We start from the raw sequence: 24,143 nt of genomic DNA, 5'->3' as shown, positions 1-24,143 counted from the left end.
TTTGGTGGGAGAAAACAATAAAAAGTAACAACGCTCTCGAATGAGAATGTCAAGTAATTAAATGAATGTCTCTTGAGCACGCAAGCTTCCGCCTTTAATGTGGCGGTCAAGTTTTCATTTTAATGTACTATTAGTATCCCTTTGCAATCATCTCTGTAATTTTACAGAGTTCTTATTTCTTTTTCTACTGCCGTTTGATTTATGGCCTATCGCTCTGTAGTGGGCTATGCTATTGCATGTATGGGGACTATCTACAAATCTGCGAGGATGCAGCCTTTGGCGATAGCCCTGCTTACGGCGGCGTCAGCGTTGTCGTCGGCATCCACCGAGGAGCCCCGCGAGTGGTACAGCGGCAACGTGAGCCGCCTGCCCGACTACCGCCTCGTCAGCCTGCAGCCCGTGAACGCCGTGGGCAAGACGCTGCTCTTCGCCTGCTCGGCTGCCAGCCGGGACCCCGTGCGCTTCCGCTGGCTCGTCCAGCAGCCCGCCGGCGTCGACGTGTCGCGAAGCACCCGCGCCCGCTCCCTGGAGGTGGAGAACGCCGGCCGATTCTTCTACGTCCGCGACTCGCTCCTCCGCGTCTCCTCGCTGTCGCCGCACAACGGCACGGTGCACTGCACCGTGCTCGGCAGCGCCGAGAGTGAGTCCGAGAAGCAGGCCGAGTCCATGAGCGCCAGCTACTCAGTCCTGGCCTCGGTGAGCGTCGAGTCGCGCTCGTCGCGGCGCGACTTCTGTCCCCGGGACAGGGCGACCTGCTCGCTCGACCAGGCGCAGGGGCTGTCGTGCCGCTGCCTCGAGGCCTTCCCGCGACGCGACCGGTTCCACGGCGTGTGCTTCGCGCCCGTCGAGCTCGGCAAGCCGTGCGTGTTCGACCACGAGTGCGAGCCCGAGAACTCCTGGTGTCTGCACCAGGCGTGCGCCTGCAGGCCGCTCACCAGGCCCGTCGCGCGCGGGTGCGAGCCCGTGGCCCGGCTGGGCGAGCCGTGCCAGCCGGGCCAGTGCGCCGCGCCGTACTCCGCGTGCAGGAACGGCCGTTGCGGCTGCCGAGACCGCAGCGACGACGTGGACGGCGTGTGCGCGCCGGCCGACGAGGTGTCCGCCGGCCGCGACAGCCGGCACCAGCAGGCGCGGGTCTTCGGCCCGATGCGCACGGACGGCCCCACGGTGCTGATGTTGGTCGGGTTCGGCGTCGTTCTGGGCCTGATCACGCTGTGCTACACGCTCAGGGACTTGCACTACCGCAACCTGAGGACGACCACGGCCGTTTCTGCCGACGGCCCGCTCCCTCAGGGGCATGAGCCAGACGTGCCCGCTTCGTAACGAAGCGTGGCCGAAACGACGCCGAATATCTTTTGTTTTCATTTTCGTGAATACTAGTTTTGGTGAAAGATTGTCTGGTACCCGATCGTTTTCATTGCATTTACATTTGCATTTTGGCGTAGAGCGCCGCAGCGTGCCATAGAGATTGCGCCCTTCATCATAGCGAGTCATTTGCGCCGTCTTCCGTACCATATTATCATCGGGTTTCGCGGGGTTTCGTAAATAGTGTCGTGAAGGGTCTCATCTTCAACGTATGCTAACGAAATATCAGAATCTTTGGCGCGTTTTCCTCCAGGGCTTAAGGCAGTAACAAAAAAAATAATTTCCTTCCTTTTTTTTTTATTCAGTAAATTGCGGTCGGCCCACTGATCACCGCATCAATCATTAATTTATTCTGCGTGCAGAAGATAATGACTATCCGCTGTACTTCTTTACATCGCTCTTCGAGGTCCTACACAGTATCTTAGTTGGGGCGATGCCTCGACTGTGTTAATTACTGGCTCTTTAATGACCAAGACGTGGTACTTGCCGCCCATTTCAAGCAGCCAGCGTAATATTTATTGCCAAGAAGTAGCAGCTAATAAATACAGCGACGACAATAGTAAAATGTGTTAGGAAACGGTCTGGCTCTTGCATGAGAGCCTTTTTCACAAAGAAATTGTATTGTTAACTAAGCGCGCCTTGACATGTGTCGCCTTGTCAGGTGCCGAGGAGTACCGCGACGCGTGGAATGTCTTTGCTGATTCCCTCAACACTTGGTCGAACAAGGGACCTCTCAAGTTGGAGCGAACGTTTTGACAACTCTTTGACGTTTTGACAACATTGTCTTCGGGAAGGCCCTGACGAAGACGTGATGTGCGCTTCCAACAAAAAAACACGAAACTTAGCCCGGGTGATATTGGAGCAGACCCTGGGTGGCTTGGGCAACAAAAAGATCCTATGAAGCACGATCTTTGGGCAACAAAAAGAGAGATCTTTCATATATATACAGGGTATAGCTCATGCAAACTTGTCTTTCAATATTCTCTGTGCTTGTTCAGTAAACGCAGTCGCGAATTCGCGCTTGTATCCTTTAATTGCTGTGGTCTTGCCTTTTCCTGCCCGATGTCATCCGCTTAGTATGATACGATTATGTGGTCCTCAACAGCGCGCGCTGTTGAGGGTCATCAGGTTTGGCCGTGTCTGCATAGCACGCAGGCGTGAAACCGGTTTGCCAAGCAGCCGCCTTGGGTCAGTATTAGCCCCGAGAATTAGGAGTGGCGCCCTCTCGCGAGTGACGTCACGGCCAGGACGCCGCTCGCTCCGGCTCGCTCGGCTGCCGCGCGCGCTCGTTCCCTTCGTGTATGCTTGGGGGATGGGTGGCTCGAGCCGTACGTATTGAAGAATACGTCGGCTTCTTTCTGCTGCCATACCTTAACCACAGTTTCCTCTTCAAAGGCGTGTGAGTCGAGAAACTTTGCGGCTTGGATATCGCAAGCTAAGTAGCGTTAAAGGGGTCTACTAGGTTTTGCAATGCATATATGCGCCGTGTCTATCGGTAAATTTTGACTAAAAAAGGAATATCTGCAAATTCAACTGCGAAGTTGTGTATGATGCTTCGCTAAACACTTAACATTCCTTTATTATTTAGCTATGAGAGGCATTGCATTTTACGTGGAAGAAAAATTTGGTAATTGGCGTCAACATGTTATCCGATGTTAGAAAGACACTGCCCAGCGAAGCTGTCATCACGATTCCTATTACTCTGGTGTGTTGTTCTATTGAAATATGGCCATTCATTGTTGCGTAAAAAAATAGTTAGGCGTGCATTTCTTATGAAAAAGTTTGCTGCTACTTTCATCCCCCTCTGAAACAGGCCTCCAAAAAACGAATTGCTCATGGCTGCTAACACGACGGCGCATCATGCAGAGTATTTACATAGTTAATTCACAAACACCATAGTAGCAATCACCTGAGAGAAAAGTTTCGTTGTTAAGATCGAGAGCCACTCAATTGAAAGTGATGAAATGTTTCATAGTGGCCCTCAGTAGCCTTTATCGACAATATGGCACACCCCTGATCACGTAACGGTAGCAATCGACAGTCCGTATGGCGAGGCACGCTATGTTCGCGAAACCCATCAGTTCACTACAACTTCGAATTAAAACCATAAAGCATTTTTTAAAGCGCCAACTGGAATGGCTAAAGTATTCTCGAGCTACTACACCGCAGCTTAGATTGCCTACAAAAGGAAAATTCAAGCACCTTCTGTCTGACGATGTCTCGATCCAGCGTTATTTAATTATACAAACGGATAACAATTCGCTTCGTCGGTACATAAATTAAGGCTAAATTAAGTTTGCTCCAATCCAGCCGCAAACATTCATAAACAAAGCACCACAAGCCTTGCATATACTTTCACTTGATTTCTGACCCTCCACCGGGGGAATTTCGATATCTTGAATATGTCCCATACTACTAGTCATTGACGCTTCGACGTCTTTCTGGCTGCAGCTATGCGGTCCAGCAGGCATGCTTCACTAAAAAAATTGGGCCGAGCAGCCTGTGTCAGTTCGCCAAACAGATTCGTCGTGTATATTCCTCAAGCAACAAGCACCACTAAATTTCTCAAGTGAGTTTGATTTGATTTGATTTATTAATTTCCATTTACACACACACATGTGCAGAGGAGTGGTAAATGGAGGTGGATGAGGGAAAAAAGCCGCACAGACGCGGCTTGAGGTAACCTCACCCCCTTAGGTACAATATGGCTGCATGGGGTAACACATCAAACGCCATATAAATTATATTTATATAGTGGCCATAAAACATTGCAGTTATACAATATATGAAAGAACAGTAAAATATTTCCACAATAACAATGCAAAACACACTGCGGCATTGAAATAAATAAATGATATACACTAGGTAACATAGACAAAAAAAGAGGAACATAACATACATTATTAATCATTAACAAACGCTCTCTAAAGAGGTGAGTTGAACGTGTAGCACGGAAAAGGGAATATATATTGGTACATTCCTAATTGTACTCTCGTACATGGTACATTCGTAATGGTACATTCGTAATTGTAAATAGCTGTAAGCCTTCATTAACTTTAGTTCAAATTTCCACCGCTTAAAAAAAAATAAACAAACACGTGAAGAACCGCCTAATGTTGACAAGCAGTTAAAGAAGCAAGTGAGGCGTGTAGAATCTAAGCTCCAGTATTAGTTAAGTTCCCGTGCTACTGCCGAGCGTTTCTGTGAGGAAATGCAAAAATTCTATATTATACCATGAACTACTCGTCGTGAGCAAACCTGTTTTAGCGGAATAAAATCAACGTGACTGCTGTAGAAGTCATATATAGCCAACTTTGTGACATACTTGTTACAGCGCGGCAGGTATGGTATCATAACTGGATTCCTATAGGCTATGCTTTTGCGATTGTCTATGCGCGTATGAAAAACCCCCAATGGGCTGGTCTGCGTCGCTTCGGCTGGCACTGTAGCGTTGCCTTCGAGAGCTGCATTGTTGTCTAAGAAATTAGCTCTTTGAATAAATGTTCGCAAAGGAAGACGTCGTAAAAATATATTTGAGACGACCACCATAAGTATACAAGCAGAGAGAACGAGGGTGAACAAACGAAAACACCGCAGAAAGCGCCCGGACAACGCCCGAACTGTAGCAGACGACAGGCGCGAGTCCGTGCCCTGACGTCACGCGAGCGGCGCTCGCAGCGCCGCTCGTGTTCGTTCTCGGGGCTAATAGCTATAAGAAGTAATGGATGTCGCTTAATGCGCACCAGTTGTTTCCTCAGTAGCAGCAGTGGCGTACGTAATGCTCACTGTAACGTAAAGCTATTCCAAAGTTTTCTCTTCCAACTCTGCAACTAGCCCTCGACGACTGGTCAAAAAAAATTTCGTGCCACCCCACTGCGCCTGTCTGTCACGCGCACTGATTATGCATGATTAGACCGAACGAAAGAAAAATAATGTCTTATTCAACGCCTTTAGCGCTATTGGCGAAAAAGGCGTCGTTTGGCCAATTGCTATTGGTCAAACGTGTTTGGGCTTCGCCCACTTCGCCTGTCTGCCGCGCAACCGAGAAAAGTCACCCCGTCAAAGTGACATGTACGCGTTAAAGACGCATTAATATGCCAACAAAACTGAATTTCTTTCTGAATAGCCGGTGACTGCCCCGTTCCCAAAGAAATGGGAGTTTGCGGCCCGACAATCGCTCTGGCATTGGCTACTCGGGGCTGCCGGGGAGCATGGATTTATTTGCGCATAATACAACATCTTGCGTGGCAGTATGACGTTAGCGAGGCATTTCAGCTAGTATACGACATCGCTCTGCCAACTCTTATTTGCTGAGGATCCGTTTTAGCGGGATTTATAACCTTCCGTTGCACGCCGCCGCGATTTTCGACCAGCCATCGCAAGCTATTAAGCAAAAGGAAGCGGACCAATCGCAGACGTCGACACCACCCTCCTCATCCGGTTATCTACTTTCTCTGTGCTGGCTCGGACTCTCTCCAGTTGAGCGTACTTCTAGCCCTCTTGTCAGTCAGTTACTTAAGAAAAACTTCTCAATGTAGGCAGCGCTATTCGCCTTGAAAAAGAAAAGTGACATCCTATAAACGAGAAGTGCATTTGATAGGGCTTTTCAAGCAACGATGCGAGCTACCGCACGATGCCTGGTTCGGGGGTTACATAAATTTGACGTCAGAAGATTGGAATAAGAACAGATCGGAATAGTTTTACGTTGTAGGACCCCATTAGTGTTACGAACATATGAGTATATAGGGATGGCTTGCTTGTTGGCTTGCTTGCTTGCTTGCTTGCTTGCTTGCTTGCTTGCTTGCTTGCTTGCTTGCTTGCTTGCTTGCTTGCTTGCTTGATTGCTTGCTTGTTCCTTGGCCCAGTCACTTCATCATCGTCATTCAGGCTACATCGATTCCTTTGTCACTGGCTCAATTCGGCGTACATGCCCGCATGGTACATGCCCGCATGACAGGTTTCTTCGCTCTGCCTGCGCGTGCAGGCAGAGCCTGTAGGCAGAGCCTGCCTGTACGCCTACAGGCACGCCTACAGGCAGAGCCTGCCTGTAGGCGTGTGCAGGTGTGCATTTATGGCTTTTTTTCCCTTTCTTCAGCCCATCACGCTTATCAAGAGCAGCATGCCAAGCCTGTAGCTATAGTTGACTTCTTGAGTTATTATTAAGCGTAATCTATTATTGATTTATTTTTCAGGCACATCTCTTTCTGACTCCCTGCCACCCAGGGACCCACTCCAGTCTTGCCCGGGTAAGTTTCGCACTTTTTGTTGACAGTGCACGTCGTGCCTGGTTGTTATTTATTCGTTGTGCCATAAAAGCCTGAATTTTACCTGAAATGAATTTTCGCGCTTTGGAAATGTTTTTTTCTCCTATTGGTACTGTGAGAAGTGCGGTTCTGTAGTATAACAGAAGCATTTTATACGAATTCCGTTTTGGTGCTTCCGTGTCAGTCAGCAAGAAAGACAGACAGCGAGCGAGAGAGAGAGAAGAAACATTTATATACAATATCCATGCCTGAGCCTTGTCAGTAAAAGGGCGAAAACATCTTTCTTTTTTTTTTAATTTCAGAAGCCCGAATTAGCTTTACAACAGAACTGGACAGAAGTTCAGTGCCCTGCGAGCGTAGGTTGTTTCCCGCCTCGCGACATTTCTTCCACGTTCCAACAAACAGAAAAAGTTAATAGACGTACCTGCGGCATGTCCACAGTATACGCCGTAACTGAGCTTCGCAGGGCGAATGTTAGCGTTTTCAGTTGATAGGGTCCACCAAAATTACTCCGATGTTTTGGATGTAGTGGTCGACTACCTGCAAAGTACCTGGGAGCCGGTCGGTGTTTGGGGAGGCGAAGCGGGGCGTCTCGCGACAGAGGCAAACCATGTGGACAAGACTATCTATGCTGGATGCCCTGTATCCATGTGACATCTGGCAAGCCTGTACTTTCTCGGACGATCTGTAACGGCGGTTCGTAACCTTGGTGGGCGTCGTACGTCACGTGGAAGAAGAAGCAGACACACGACTACCTCGCGCTGCGCAGCCAGCACGCGTCGAAGAAGAAGAAAGAAGAAAGAAAGAATAGCGAACCAAGCCGCGAGCGTCGCTTCGTCGCCGGTCCTAACGAGGATGCGCTCGTTCGCCGCCGCCGTCCTCACGGTGGCCGCGTCGTGGTGGACGGCGTCCGGCGACGAACCGCGCGAGTGGTACCAGGGCGACATCAGCCGCGTGCCCGACTACCACCTCTTCCCGCGGCAGCCACTGAACGCCGCGGGCAAGACGCTGCTGTTCGCCTGCTCGGCCGCAACCCGCGACGCGGTGCGGTTCCGCTGGCGCGTCGAGCACCCGGCCAGCGTCAACGTGTCGCTGAGCTCGCGCTCGCGCTCCATCTACCTGGAGCGCGGCCGGGGCTTCTACGTGCGCGACTCGGTGCTGCGCCTGGCCTCCGGGTCGCCGCACGACGGCGTCGTGCACTGCAAGATCCTCGACCCGGAGACGGGCGCCGAGCAGACGCAGATGCGCGCCAACTACTCGGTGCTGGCCTCGGTGGGCGTCGAGTCGTGCGCGCGCCACACCTTCTGCCACCGGGACCGGTCGTCGTGCGCCCTGGACGAGGCGCAGGGCCTGGTGTGCCGCTGCCTGGAGGCGTTCCCGCGGCGCGACCCGTTCCACGGCGTGTGCTACGCCGGCTCGCGGCTGGGCGACGCGTGCGTGTTCGACCACGAGTGCGCGGCCAACGACTCCTGGTGCCAGGACGAGGTGGGCGAGCGGGGAGGCTTTCGGTTTGTTTTAACGGCCGGCCTGCGAGGCCTATAGGTGGGCGGAGGGTTCGGAGAGCTTGGCAACCTCGAAATAATAATGAAGAAGAATCATTGGGTATTAACGTGACATCGGCCGAAATTTTGGTTGCCATTATATGCATTGGCTCTATGTGTGAGTGGCGCTGTGGCGTGTATATGTCCGAACAACCAAGGGGCTCAGAAGTATCTAATGATCTGAAGTATCGCTCCTCGACTGTATTTACGCTCTTTTGAAATGAGTTTTGCGCTAAATGGAACATGAATGTAAAATCGTAAGATAATTTACAACAATGCTATGGAACCACAAATATGATCTAAAAAAACGAGCATTTTACGATAAAAGCCTGCAAGTATCGTGCGGGTATGGGCTGCCGATCAGTCCACAGCCTCCTCCAACTCCCGGAGGGTAATTACCTTCATCGGCCCAGGCGTTCAGGTATGTTGGCGGCCAGATGCGGGCACCTTATAGGCTTATGTCTTCCCACGTCGCCACGGACATTCTCCCACCGGAGATGACTGCAGCGACCGGCTCGGCGCATTCGCAGGTGTGCGCCTGCAGGCCGTCCTTCATGCGCGTCTCGTGGCACTGCCTGCCCACCGCGCGGCTGGGCGAGCCCTGCGCGCAGGCCCGCTGCCCCGGTCGCCACGCGCACTGCCAGCACGGCCTGTGCGCGTGCGACGCCGAGTACCACGACGTGGACGGCGTGTGCGTGCCCGACGCGACGCCCGACGACCTGCGCGTTCGCGTCGACGCCCGGTCGCCGGGCGCCCTGCGCGCGCTTCGCGTCGACTCGGCGGCCTGGCTCACGCTGGGCGGCTTCTGCGCCCTGCTCGCGCTGGTGGCGCTCTACCACGGCGTCACCGACAGGCGCCGCCGCCGCAAGCTCGGGGCGTCGGCCGCGGTCCACGCGACCGAGTCTCGGGAATCGTGAACCCGGGGCGCGCTTTGCGCCCTGGTGCTTGCCCCGCAGTCGTTATTCAGCTGTGCTTTGATTTCGTGTTGTCTCTTTTTGTGTAATATACGCGCACAAACCGATGAATATGTGGCTCCAAGGAATATTATTATTATTATTATTATTATTATTATTATTATTATTATTAGTAGTAGTAGTAGTAGTAGTAGTAGTAGTAGTAGTAGTATATAAAGACCGTGGTTCTACACCTGGAGATGGATCAATATTTAGTTGCCAACATTTCTTTCTCTTTTCTTTTTAAAATCTTTTCTCATAGTCGTAATTGTTTCCTGGGATGCTGCGGTATGAGCGGCTGCACAGTTTAATTCGGAATTCGTGGCGAGTTATGGCGAGTTCGCGGGGAACATTTGTAAACATCAGTGGGGATTAGCTAAACGCATTTTGAGACGTTTATTGTCGATTTTTCCGGCTAATCACCTCTGCTTTTCTTGCATGATGACTAGAAAGGCCACGGTTGCAACTGTTGTGTATAAGGCTGATAGCGCACGGCACGCCTGATCTACCGTGTGTAAAAATTGTGGGCAGCTCCTTTGAAGTCGTACAATCTATGAATGTATCAGGCGGGTCGGCGATTAACGTGTAAAACGCTGTCACCAAGGAAGATGGACCACCGAAATAATTTTGCTTTGATTTTTGCTGTGCCAAAGGAGAGGTGCATGCTTTTCCGATCGACTCCTGTGCAATGGCGCGAGCTAAATATCTAGCTTTCACCTACTTCCCTTGCTTCGAGACGAATGCACAATGAGATTTCGGAGAGCGAACGTTTTGAAAACGTTTAGCCCAGACCAAACTACCTCCTTGAATAATAGCGTTCAGTCAAGGTGTGTGCGTATTTGTGTATACACGACTACTGTTCCCAGTCCTCTGCCGTAGTGGCAGGAGGGAAAAACCACGAACATTGTGTTGCGGGTAAAGTAGAACCTCCGTTTGCCCTACGTGGCTTAATTTCGCTTATGTCGCAGCATATATTGGCCACAGGCGATCATTTTAATGACGGCAGTGCTCTGTTCGACGGATTTCAGTTGGCAGTGGCGAAGAAATAGTTTTATATTCCTCGCAAAGCTTAGAGCCAACAATGAACTTGTGCGTGCGCTTTTATCCTTTAACTCAATTCTTTTCAAGAAACGTGGCATGACTGACTATGCACTAAATCGAAATTTGATTACTCCAATTACGAAGGCTCGCAAAATATGCTCAAAGTGGCACCCTACAGTTTTGACACACAGCACATTGGCACATTTATTCACCGCCTATCATAACTATTGACTGGACGCTACTGTCATGGACAAGGAGCAGACTGTTTACACAGTACGATGTATCTGAAGTTCAGTGCTGAATTAGGAGAAATCTGGCGACAATTTCAGTCCAAGGAACGGAAAAATTGTGATGGTCAGACTACATGTGTACTAGTAAATGATCGCGGAACGGGTCATAGTTAGCTCTGCAAACAAGCGGTTCCATTCAAAGCGATAGAAAGAGTGCTTGAATCGCAAATACAAATGAAATCGGAACTAAAGAACGAAGAAGCAGCTATGGAGAAGAGCGAGAAATATCTATGTAATACTGGTGCGTGAAACAATCATTGCTACAGCCAGGCCTTCTTCCTCATTGTGACAATGTGAACATTTGATTTGCATTTTCTTTTCCTCTGGTGGCTTCACTAAATTTGACGTGTTCACTTGGCAATTATTTTATTTTAGTATGTCTTTTAATTACTATTTAAACATGGTTATTACAGACCGTTAGGCTAGCGGGAAGGAAGGCATTCAATATTGTTTCCATTGTGAACCTTGGTCACTTCCTCCGGGTGAGTTACTCGCCATACATTGAAAGCAACAGCAACAATGGTCAGCTATATACAGGTACACATAAAGCCACGTTTTCTGGCTGCAACAGCATTAGCTACAATGCCGCGGGAGCGATAGTTGCCACACGAAAGGGAGAAAAGTGTGGGCAAGACAAGCGCCTCCTGTTTCGGTTACATTCGGATACGAGGTCAGTGGCGGCCTTGTAATGTATAGAGCTCGTTGATTTGAAGTTCGCACGATAACCTTCGAGTGTAGCGCGCCGCGGCTATACTCGAGAGCGACAGCTGTTAGGTGCTACTGAAGAGTTCCGCATAGCAACGGTAAGGCCGAATTACGTGCTACCGAGATCATTTCCTTTTATCTTTCTTTTTTTAGGACTGGGAGAGTATTTTCTAACACTTTGTACTCATCAGCTTCTCGCCCAGCAATGCTTCGTATACGACTGAGCACAACAGTCTCAGGAGGAAAAATTTGCCACCTTCGATCGGGGCTTGTGTTATACCCCAATAATCGTCGCCATCCATCTTTCGTGCACTTACTTGCTGTGAGGTCACGAACAACATGCGCGTTATCAGCATGACATAGCATTCTTGACAGGAAAGTAGCGAACGTAGAGTGTTAAATTAAGGAAGCGCACGCAAGAAACACCCGAAAAAACCTACACCTTTTGGGGCTTATACCTGTCCCGCAACAATAATCGTCATCTTTACTCGCCGCATTTCCTTTCTTTAACGCTGCCGCGATCCCGGTACTTCCAAGTCACGCACGGCTTGCGCGTTGTCAACGTGACACGGCATTCTCGACAGGAAACTAGCGAGTGCTGAGTTTTCAACAAAGGAAACGCAAGCAAGGCAGACGACGATTATCGTTGTGGGACAAGATAACCCCCGAAAGGGTGTAAAAAAATTGCCGAGTGAGTTGTATCCGAGTTATAAACCTTTCTTATCCCAAGGCGATATCGACAGATATCGAGACGTGAGAAATAACTCGTGGTGTGTGCGGCGTTTGTCCGTGTATACCCACATGTTGTTGCGTGTTTCCGCGTGTGCCTGCTTGCTCGTGAGTGTTGAGCGCCTGTGCGTTGCGTGCGTGCGCATCTTGCGCGAGTACTGTTGCCGGCATCGACACTGAGATAACGTGATGGCGTCTATGGAGTTTAATGGCGCATGGGCCAGGGATGGCCAAAGAGCGTCAATGTATGGACGCTAAGCTCCTCGCAAGAAGACGAGGAGGCGCAGACTATAGGCCACGGCATGCAGAACGACATGGACAGCGAGGGCATGTGAAGAACAGTGGTTCGCACACACGCGATAGAACCACTGCGAATCCTGCACACGTCGGTTTTGTTCATTGCTTCGACGCGGTTTAAAGGCCTACTGTCGTGGAGCAAGATTCACGCGGTCGCGACCTTTGTGCAGCTCGTGGTTTCCTGATCCCAAGCGTGAACGGTCGGTGCGAAAGATGGGGGGAATTTCTGAACGTTGCGAGCGGCCAACTGGCACTTGCTCGAGCAAGATGCACCGAAATATGTGCGCCGAAAAGCGGTGTGACGAAGGAGAAGAAGTTATGAAGAAAAAAGACAGAAAGTGGCGAGAGAACAAAGTGTAGTTTGGAAGAAGGTAACGAAATTATTCGAGGCAAAAGAAGCCGTGTAATTCAAATGAAATTATCCGCATGGCGAAGCGCAATAGCGAGCTGTCTGCGATTAAATAAATGACGCGGGTGCGCTGGAGCGCTCGCGAGGAACGCTGCGAGCTGGGGCTGTGAGCAAGGCAAAATGCATTTCATTACCCATCACTACGTGGCCGACCGCAAAACCCTCCCCTGGCCACCAAAATCGGGTGGTGTGCGTGAGTTTTCACCGCGAGCCCTTTACGTCGAAGGTCGTGACCCATATTTAATTATCGCTTTGAAGCTTCTCAAGGCGGGCTCAATCAGAATAACACGCAGAGCCTGCCATCTGGCGGTCGGTTCCTTTAGCGACACCCTTAATGCCTTAATGCGAAGAATTATGTTTGGCTGACTATGTTTTATTAGAAGTTTGGCGCATGAAAGAAAGATTCTTATCTGGGAACGCACTCTGGTACATCTGTCTCCGCTTTCTGCATTTCGATCAAACGGGACAGTTTCGCGAAAATATTCGCGCACAGATCAACATGGGCGTTGTGCACGGCCGGCAGAGGGTTGCCGTGTGCTATGCAGGCCCAGTAGAATAATAAGATCATAAGGTACGCCATCCTCACTATCAACCGAGAGATAACTAATTTTATGGAGATTTAACGGTAGCTACATTTCGGAGCTCTCTGTAATACATCCCAAGAGACCCCTCCCCAGCAATACACAACCACATTTTCAATATCCCCAATTTTAAACAATATTTGACCCATTGAATGTACAAACCGTATCCTTTAACTGTGTTTTTATTGGCAAGATACCGATGTGACATTTTAAAGAGAAAGGTACCCGCCGTGGTGGCGTGTTGGCTTTGGTAATGTGCTAGACTCGTGCTCTCTCTCTCTCTCTACTCTCTCTCTCTCTCTCTCTCCATTCCCCTCCCCACGTGTAGGGTGGCAAACTGGACTCAGTCTGGTTAGCCTCCCTGCCTTTCCTTCTTCCCTTCTCTCTCTCTCTCTCTCTCTCTCTCTCTCTCTCCCTCTCTCTTGGCGTTGTGCTACTAAGCCCACGAGGGTGTGGGGTCGAATCCCGGCCGCGGCGGCCGCATTTCCACGGGGGCGAAATGCAAAAGGATGCCTGTGTACCGTGCATTGAGTGGGCTCTAAAGAACTCCAGGTGGTCAAAATTAATCCGGAATCCCCCACTATGGCTTGCCTCATAATCATATCGTGATTATGGCACGTAAAAATCCCAGCATATAATTTTTCTTAGATAAGAAGGTTTTAACCACTCGCTCTAGAAACATTCTTTTAACCCGTTACAGAACATGTTCTCGCGGGCCTGCCCAGCGCAATTCACGGTACAATGACACAGACAATAGAGCAGCAATGCGGTCCTTGAACAATTTCTTACGAGTCACCTCATTCAAATGTCGTAAAAAGAAACGCACCGACAATAAGAGGAAGGACGAAATCACTTCATTTAGATACCTCCGCATTGGTCCATATGGTACTTTTCAAATATCACTTGTTTTCTTTGTAGGCCGGAAGAACTCCCTACAGCAGCTACCAAGCCGGAGAGAAATGATTTGGAGATTTCTCAATAAACTTTACAACTGCCCTATTGAAAATTTTTTCATGCAAAGAGAAACTATAAAAATAGGTTAATTATTGTCGAAAACTATTGATCTAAGCTCAAAGGAAAAAAAGGTACTTTGAAATGCTAAAGATGACAGTTAACAACACTAAGCTGGATGGATTTTCGTAGTTCATGCACGGATTTTTTAAAGGCGTGGAAGGGACCTAGCGGCCTGTAACCAAAGACAGCCTGTATATCACAAATACACCGAAAAAAAAGGACTCGTTAACTTTTGTTTACACGCAATTTGAAGAAGTTGTATGTATAGCAAGATAGATAAATCTATAAAAAGAATAAAAATGGCTTGGAGCGCATACGGCAGACATTGTCAGATCCTGAGTAGAAGCTTACCATTATCATTAAAAAGAAAGGTATACAATCAGTAGATTCTACCGGTGCTAACATATGGGGCAGAAACTTGGAGCCTTAAGGAGCTCGAAAACAAGTTAAGGACTGCGCAATTAAGGAGCTATGGAACGGAGAATGCTAGATGTAACGTTAAGAGACAGGAAGAGAGTGGTGTGGGTCAGAGAGCAAACGGGGGTTGCCGATATTCTAATTGACATAAAGAGAATGAAATGGAGCTGGGCAGGTCATGTAATGCATAGATTAGATAACCGGTGGACCATTAAAATTACAGAATGGGCGCCAAGGGAAGGGATGCGCAGTCGAGGACGGCAGAAGACTAGGCGGAGTGATGAAATTAAGAAATTCGCAGGCGCTATATATAGTTGGAATCGGTTGGCACAGGATAGGGGTAATTGGAGATCGCAGGGAGATGCCTTAATTCGTCCTGCAGTTGACATCAATTATTATTATTATTATTATTATTATTATTATTATTATTATTATTATTATTATTATTATTATTATTATTATTATTATTATTATTATTATTATTATTATAAGGAAAACAGTCTACAAGAGTCTGTGGGCAGTCTGCAGGCCGTCTCAACTGATTTTCGAAAGGAATAGATGGTTTAAAGATTCATTTCATTCTAAAAAAAATTGTTCCTATAGATTGTCTATAAATTTTAAAGGTAAATGCTTCACTTTACTTTCTCTCCGCTCTCAAAATAAATTCTTGCACGAGTTGTATGGCAGGAGCACAGTGTCTTATCGAAAGCTGTCTGCAGTTAAGCCTTTTATCGCCTCGCTTTCTTCTTTAGGCCAAAGGCGCGCAATCGTATTTCTTATCGCGTGCGGGCCATCCCCCTTGCGCGCGTCTCCGGAAAATAAAACCGTCACCTCGACGCGCCGCGCAACTAATCACGACCCCCACGTCAGTAAAATATATGTGCTCTTCTAAGCCGCGTACTCAAAGTCCTCCCCGGCGCGCGTAATCCTGCAGGTTCTGGCGGATCGGTTCGAAATCTATTCGCCTGTGCACTCCCCGTTGTCCCTTATCGCATCCCTCGTTCTTTCAGTGATCCCGGCTCACAAGGAGCTGAAGCTGCGTTCCGTGACTCGATTCTCATCGGGACGCGCCTTAAAGTTATACGGGCTGTGCGTCACCCGGGCACTTTAGCTTTGTACGTGTCACTGCGACAGGCAGTTAAGGGCTCGAAACTGGCTTTGCTGGGTCCCTCCGTCGCGTTTTTCCGTTACGTAGGACGCCGACGCTATTGTGTCGTCATCGTAAGGTCGTCTCATCATTACGAGTTCCACTTTCGCCAGAGAGCGAAGAACGAATTTCGGCAGGAGCTGTCTCGGGATGACTGTCGACGTTAATGCGATTAGCATTGAACCTATACGCATAGCGACGCACCGTATTGCCACCCACGAAACGCGTCATGTCTGAGGTCTGTGCTGCAGCCGGGCTCCTCTCTCGCGCATCCCTTCACTGAAGAGCGGCACTTGCCGAATGGCGCACGTCCAGTGACCCAAGTTGCCATCGAGGATGTTTACTGATGAGCGGCAGATACCCAGTGACCGATGTATACGTGAAAGGAAAACGGTTAGGTGCAAACAGATAGATAGATAGATAGATAGATAGATAGATAGATAGATAGATAGATAGATAGATAGATAGATAGATAGATAGATAGATAGATAGATAGATAGATAGATAGATAGATAGATAGATAGATAGATAGATAGATAGATAGATAGATAGATAGATAGATAGATAGATAGATAGATAGATAGATAGATAGATAGATAGATAGATAGATAGATAGATAGATAGATAGATAGATAGATAGATAGATAGATAGATAGATAGATACCGGGAAGTGCATCAACTATTCTACGAAAGCTAATCGCATGCATTAAAAGAATATTTTGCTCGTCACCACTGCCACTCGGACACAAACTGAAGTGTCTGTGGCTATGTGTAGATGGGAGGTCGACGCAATAACAACTTCGCTTTCACACGGCTTCGGTGTCTGGTAATATATGTACGGAGTTTCGCGCCTCACACAGACTCTAGGAGTGGTGGAGTCTGTGCCTGCATTTAGGAGGCGACAACAGGCAGTGCTGTAACAGAAGAGGACGACGCTGTGTTCATCGAAAATAAGTTGTTCTTGTGAAGTTGGCAGTGTGTACTTTGAAAGCCTGCTGCGATTGCAATGAATCAATTCAGACACGTCGGAATCGTTGAATAGTGCGAAATAATTTTTTTCCTAGCGAGCAGACAGCAAGTTGCCCTAAGTTTGAACCGACTTTGTTTCCTTGCCGTTCATAACTAGGCCAACAACTGCGATGTTAATTGGGCTGACCTAATTGGCCCAATTTACCATTCACCTTCATGCTGTCTGTGGTGACACTTGAGCAGTGAGTAGATTTTGCCTCAACTTTGCTTTAAAGTTGCGTAAATCTCGGAGTATCTTCGCCATTCCGAAGAGTGATTAGACACAGCCGCTGTCGTTCAGCAACAGCATGTTATATTTTGCCGAAGACGCGCTAATTATACTCGTAAAATTACCCCCTTGATTTTGTTTTTATTATATGCGTACACTTCAGCCCATTTTTTCCGGTTTGCGGAGGGGGATCCCAAAACTGGAGAGGTTTATTCAATTTAATGTGACTCTAGCGAAATCCAATCAAAATTCAGTCTAAATCTAAATCCAGTTACATTCATCGTCCAAGAAGGCCTAGGGACCGTCCTGTGCTTCTAGAGCTTAAAGGCAAGAGGCTAAAATGGAGAGGTTGGAAAGGCTCTATTAGAATCCATGTTACAGATCGCATATTTAAGAGACTGTAGCACGCGCCAGGCTTAATTACTACTTGAGCGAAGAACCGTCTATATTATGTTTATAATACGGAAGCCTCCGTTGAACAACTAGACAGGCCCCTCAAGCAGGAGCCGCATTTTTGACCGACCACTGTAGGCTTTGCTTTCATTTTTGCATGACGTAACATCAGCTGCGCTTCCTTGCTGTACACCGAAGGGCAAATATGGCAACGGACGCTCACGTCACGGCGGTTACGTTGTCTGTCCTGTGAGATGGGGTGGCTGTGAAGGATGTTCTGGACATTGGTGCAATTCAACGGTGCTGTCCAATTCCATCATCTTGCCTTCTCTGATTGGCTCAAACAAATCAGACATGACGGCGCATGACAGCGGCATATGATCGTTAAACCGAAACGCACCAAAAATTCCTGCACCACTGACGCCTGCGGCGTTTCCACAACAGTGCTGCTCACTGTTCAGTGCCATTCACTATTCACAACAATGCACAACAGTGCTACTCACTCACTGAAGCAAACTGTGGATTTGCAATTCTAGCTTGACCAAACAAACCATCGACGCAACCAGTTTTGCGCAGCGGAACAAAATTGACATTTCTGGCCCATATCAGGCCGGTTGCGGCACCTTTTATTTGTAACGCGATAAACACCGAGGACCTTCACGTGCCAAGAGCATTGACCCGCGAGAATTCCGCCACTCCGTGCTCTATCGCAACAACGGCGCGTTACCATGCTTGACTCCACGCCGAAGTCTTTTATACTACGGGGCTTCGTTGCGCTGTTGCAACGTTAAACGTTTGTTAAATAAAGCGAAATCATCGCCTATCGCTTCTAAAGCATCATTTACTACCACCAGAAAACCATGGCGAATCGTCATTGCTGCACTTAGGTTTATGTTTTCTCCTATCATTGCTACGTGCCGTGAGTTTGCATAAATCGCATTGAACTGGAAGTTCGCCTGTGCACTGAGGGGATTTTCTATGCGCTTAAAGTGTGCGCTGCATGAACGCCTACTGGTAGAAATTGTACCCGCCCGCAGTCTTTCTTCGTCAAGTCCCTATCCACATTTGCATAGTCATTTGCATAAATAATTAAGTATATATATATATATATATATATATATATATATATATATATATATATATATATATATATATATATATATATTAAAATAGGAATTGTAACAATGGCTAAGCTGCATAGAGAAAAAAAATAACGGGAGGTTGACGTAGAGTCCGCCAAAAAAATGAATATGCTTCTGCCATATTAAATCCCTATCAATCATACATTATCAAGCACATTGAATCTCTGTAAAATCGTGCCGTTCGCTTCACCTTTTTCGATTATTCACGCTTCACCAGCGTCACATCATTAAAACAAAGTGCCGAGTTGGAACCACTATCAGGTCGACGCCAGTTTGCTTGCTTAAACTTATTTCGTAAACTGTATCAGCATTCCTCGCTTCACGATGACTTCTTTTCACCACCCCCTGCAGTCTTCCCGCGCTGTGACCATGCTAACAAAGTAAAAGGCATAACGTGCCGCTGATCGCTCTATGCAAGATCATTTATTCCTCGCACAATAATAGAATGGAATAACCTACCATCACGCATAGCTACTGAAGTTAACTTACCATCTTTCCAAACCTTGTTGCAAGAAAACTGTTAGTGGTAGCAGATTAGTTATTACTTATTGTTATATGTACATATTAGCATATGGTGTAAAAATGCTCTTGTGATTTCATGAATTAGTGCATATCTGTTCATATCTATTTATTTTATGTTCCTTGTGTGTGGTGTTTCTTTCATGTAGTTTTATTTCTTGTGTATATTTCATGTTTGTTCCTCCACCTCCCCCCCCCCCCCCCGCTATGTTATACCTTCGCATGAGGGCCCTTAGGGGCAATGTAAATTTTAAAAAAGTAGAGTAGTGCATTATGAAACACTATGAAACATTGTAAGGCGCTTACAATCCATCATTGGAGCAAGGCCAGACTGAGAATTCAGGTCACGTAGCCCAGGCACCCGTAATAGTCGTGTGATCGAATAGGCTAATGACCTGCAATTGGATAAACAAGGCGGATGCAAAGAGTCACTCGTCTATGTCCCGGGCCGAGCCCGGGACATAGACGAATGACTCACTCATCTCACTCACTCATTGCCCACTTATCTCGATCTGTTGGGCAAGAATGCACCGGCCGGTTGCATTGGTCGTCGTTTCGATGCCGTGCTACCTGAAGGCAACAGACTTGAGTGCCGGACTATAGGCATCCTACACCTAATTTAGTGCATGTGCAAGTGCGCTATGGAGTCATGTTTTTTTTTCTCTCTCTCTTTTACTCTCCATTCCCCTCCCCACGTGTAGGGTAGCAAACTGGACACAGTCTGGTTAACCTTCCTGCCTTTCATCTGTCTCTCTCTCTCTCTCTTTCTCGATACCGTGTCTCGAATGGGAATGACCGACGGCGGAGTACTTGCGAAGTAGTACTCGACTCTAAGTGATGTAAGAGTTGAGGAGGACGTCGGGATGAAAAACTTGGGAGGTTTATTTACATTATTTACAGTGAGACAACCAAGAAATTAACAGTCATAAAGGTCATTACGGGCCGGCAGCAACTCGGATGCTGCGGCCCGTGGCAAAAAGCTCGAAAGAGATCAATCAAGGAATGCTCTAGGAATGCTCCCGGTCTGTATCTTTTAAGCCCTTCGGTGTCTTTAAGCCCTTCGGTATCTCGGTGTTCGGCCAATGGGAGAGCCCGCTCAGGTGACGCCATTTTGGGCCAATCGGCGAGCCCGCTCAGGTGTAGTCATTTTCGGCCAATGGCAGGCGCCCGTGCGATGGTGTCACACCCGGCGGAGAGGGTCGCTGCTTGGTCCCCCATTGTCCGAGGGTTTACTCCTCCCTGCGGTCTTGCCTTGCTGACTCGCAATGCGCCGTCACAATAGGCGGATGGGGGCGACGGCGGACCAAGGCGGACAGGGTTTCACGGTGCCTTACAGCCGTCTTGCCTCCTGGACCCAAGTTACCTGGAACAGTGCCAGGCTCTCGCTTCACTTTCGGGAAGAGTCAAGCAGTGAACAGCTCCACCTGCGGCACACGAGGTGGGGGCCGCCAACTTGTTTGCACGTGCCGCGCCTGGGGAATGTGGTATCCGTTCTTCTGCGCTCCTTAATTAGCTGTGATGCGATTCGATGTGGTCTGGTGAACTCGAAGTAGACTCAGGAAATGGTCCCGTATCTAACAGTGACGAATGCCGCCAGCGAAGCTTTGTCTTAAAGGCTTGCGCATTAGAGGAATTGTTTACTTAAAGTAGAGCGCTACGTCAATGGCGCAGCCGTCGTCTTGTTCGCATGCTAGCAGACATTACGAAATTCGTCCGAGTGGCGGCGTGGTGCATAATGTTTTATGTATAACTGGAAAGCTTCGTCGTCGTCTTTCACGGCCCTTGCCTGAGGCTTACATTTGCGATGGGATTCTTGACAATGTGTTTTTGTTGTCCTGCCCTTCAGCAACATCCCACTTCATGTCGTCGAGTCAGCCTCCGCTGCTCTGCTTACACCGCGATCGCTGAATTCTCATTCCCAAAGAGCCAGGCCAATGTCGGTGCCGTGCAGACAAGCCCCGTTCCGGGATTCCTCGCAGACACTAAACCTTTAGTAGGGTTCGTTTGCTTACCGTGAGCGTTCTTGCGCAATTTCACGAACCTCGCTTCCTCCTCTTTTTTTTTCGTTTTTCTTTTTCGCCGTTTCTTCCTTTCCCTATATATCTTGCTCAGAAGCAGAGGTGGGCGTGGTGCTTCTTCCACGGGACTGCATTGAGCATCCCGCTCTTCTTTTCTACTTGATGTCGCTCTCGCCTGCGCGCCCTGCACGTTTTCGGTGCATTAATGACAACGCCGGCGAACAGGGACCGTCGCGGGGTCACAATTTGCGCGGCGAACAGTGGAAAAACAAGACCGCACTATGCCCAAATGAACGTCGCCGCCCATCCCTCGCAGATAGCGCAACTGTCGTCGGGGGCCAGCAGATAGCTAGCGCCGCGGAATGACTGTCTCCCCATCGCGGATGCACAAGGGGTGCGGCAGCCCTCGCCGGTGGTCATCACGTACGGGGGGGTGCTCTCGCCCATCGAGCAATGCGGTGCTGCTGTCCGCACCGGGCGTTCTCGCCAAACCGCGCGCGCGCCCGCGCTAGGGGCCCATCACTCCGCGCGGGCTTCTCATCCGTCTCGTTTAAATTTCAAATCGGGGCTCGTGCTGCATCTGTAATGAGGAATCCGCGGTGCGGCCCGAACCGCGGCCCGAGATATCCTACTCCGCGTTCTCTTCCCTATAGCTCCGCAGCAGCGCAGCGGGCTTCGTTTTGCGCCCAGTCTCGGGATACATTGTTCGCCGCCTCGTCCGTTTCCGTGGCTGTTCGGCCGTTGCTTGCCTGTACGTATAGCATACGCGGTCCGCACGCGAGCTCGGATGCGCGACCAAATGCGGGAGCCGGAGGCAGTGGACCCATCGTCGACGCTCGCAAGGGCTTACGAAATCTGCTGCTTCGATTCTCGGGAGGCCCATTTGCATAAAACTCGATTCGTCGTGCCGGCCGCCTCCTTCTCGGCATTATTGGGTTTCGCTCAAGTATCTGCGCAGGTCTCTACAGTAATCTGTCGTGAATTTCTGTCTTTACTTCTTCGCAAACTTTTTGTTTTCTTCTTTTTTTTTCTTCCTTAGAACACCCGGGAATGCCCGTTTTCATCTCATTTTGCCGTGGCGGTTGTTGTAGGTTCGCAATTTTCTTTCCTTTTCCTTTCTTTTCTTTTTTCCGCGCGGTTCCGCGGTGCCTTTGTAAAGCTGACGGTGTCAGCATGCTGCTGTCAGGAACAAGAGCAAACCTAGACAAAGAAAGACATTAATAATAGGAACGCTGGCTGAAGAGTGGTGAACAAATCCTGACGACCCAGCTCGGTGGCTTAGCGGCTACGGCGTTGGGCTGCTAGGCACGAGGTCGTGAGTTCGACTGCCGGCCGTATTTCGATGGGGGCTAAATGCGAAATCGCGCTTGTACCGTGAATTAGGCGTACGTTAAAGAACCGAAGGTTGTCAAAATTATTTCCAAGTCTCCCACTACGGCGTACCTCATGATTACATCGTGGGTTTGCCACGTATAGCCCCGCAGGTTGATTCATTTAAGAATCGCGATGACTGCTTCTTGCAACGTCTTCGTTTGATACAAAAAATGGCTTCGGGAAATATGAGCTTACGACCGCGATTTAATGGATGGAACTAGTGTGTTTGTTTCGTGTCCTCAATTTGGATAACTTCGTTACGGAAGCGAAAGCTAGCTTTTCATAGCCGCCAGCATTCTATTTCTTCTTTATTATGTTCTATCTGTAGTTCTGTTCTTCTCGTCTCCGGTTTCACTTCTGACACGGTCTCGCACTGCTCATAATTTATACTTCTTTTTTACTCTCCGAAGTAACTTTCGCCCTCTTCAACAATTTATCCTTTCTAATGAGTGTTTTGTTCATCGGAAAGATTAAATCCTTTATATTTTATGCATAATGGGGGGTTTGAACGAACTTGATGTTATAAGCATTGTGTCAGCTATGGAAGATTGTGATGCATGATTTCGCTGAGGATGAATTTCTTTTCTTTAATAGATCAAGTGCTTCTGCAGCAGTTAAAGTGGGTATAAATGAATCAGTAATGGTAGCAAAAATTTGCGCAGAAGAACTGAAATAGCTGTGCTCAATCTACCACATTTTCATAGTAAGTGAGAGGTTGTTCGCTGCTTGCGGCGGCAGCTGAATTAACAATGCCTAATTATCTTTTGCGGTTCGCATGTTATATATTAATTTTACATCAGTGAGTGCGGGAATTACCATCTATATTTATAAACTTATAAAGGAAAATTGATAGGCAGGATAATTTAAAACAGTGTCCACTAGTCGCCAGACTTCTCACTTCAATTTTATAACAAATATACTTATGCCACAACAAAGTAAACATTCTGCGGCAGTGGTGTTGAGCGAGGAATTTAAAATATACACGCCGTGGTTGCTCAGTGGCTGTGGTGCTAGGCTGCTAAGCACGAGGTGGGGGGATCAAACCCCGGCCTCGGTGGCCGCATTTAGATGGGAGCAAAATGCGATAACACTCGTGTACTTAGATTTAGGTGCATGTTAAAGAACCCCAGGTAGTCCAAATTATTCCGGAGTCCCCCACCACGGCGTGCCTTATAATCAGATCGTTGTTTTGGCACGTAAGACATGATAATTTTCAAATTTTTAATTAGAAATAGTTGACTGAAATTGTGCTATCCACACCAACAGATCATTCAACCCTGTGTACATGAGAGCTACCATTATGGAGAAGCTGATTTCTCATTAAGGGCGTGCCGTTATCCTTCTATGTTGCGGCGCTGAGTTACGAGGATCGTGCAACTCCAAGCACGCCGGCATGAATATCTCGCTGTCGCGTTCTAAGCAAAATCTGCAGTCTAATTACAATCTGGAGGTGTTGCAATGTTGCCCGAGGTCGAAGGGGCTTTCTTCGCATGTTGTGAAGTTTTCAGATTCAGGTTCAAGTTTATTATTTCATCGGTGGTACGTATACACAGTAGAAGTTAGACAGAAAGAGGTAGGTCTCACAGTTAAAAACTGCATCGGGACCTCTTGTCCTTAGTTACATAATAACATATAACTAAAAGATCGTCAATTACGGTTAGCCTACTTTCTTATTTGCATATCTTTCCTCCGAGATGGCTGATGGTGCTA

The 24,143-nt window shown here is 48.3% G+C and overlaps 2 protein-coding genes across 3 annotated transcripts in view; one reads left to right on the top strand and one right to left on the bottom strand.

Annotated features, from left to right (window-relative positions):
* The window catches only part of LOC135902729 (uncharacterized), a 198,957-nt gene that overhangs the window by 80,430 nt on the left and 94,384 nt on the right, over nt 1-24,143 (bottom strand). The gene's annotated exons all lie outside the window — the stretch shown is intronic.
* On the top strand, nt 6,977-9,192 carry LOC135902002 (uncharacterized). Its single transcript, XM_065431901.2, has 2 exons — nt 6,977-8,111; nt 8,698-9,192. The coding sequence occupies exons 1-2, from the start codon at nt 7,482-7,484 to the stop codon at nt 9,082-9,084; spliced, it is 1,017 nt and encodes a 338-aa protein (XP_065287973.2). The 5' UTR covers nt 6,977-7,481; the 3' UTR covers nt 9,085-9,192.

This window comes from Dermacentor albipictus, chromosome 3, assembly GCF_038994185.2.
Source record: "Dermacentor albipictus isolate Rhodes 1998 colony chromosome 3, USDA_Dalb.pri_finalv2, whole genome shotgun sequence".
Taxonomy (NCBI): Eukaryota; Metazoa; Arthropoda; class Arachnida; order Ixodida; family Ixodidae; genus Dermacentor; species Dermacentor albipictus.
The sequence above is the reverse complement of the archived record's forward strand: the minus strand, read 5'-3'. Positions and strand labels throughout refer to the sequence as shown.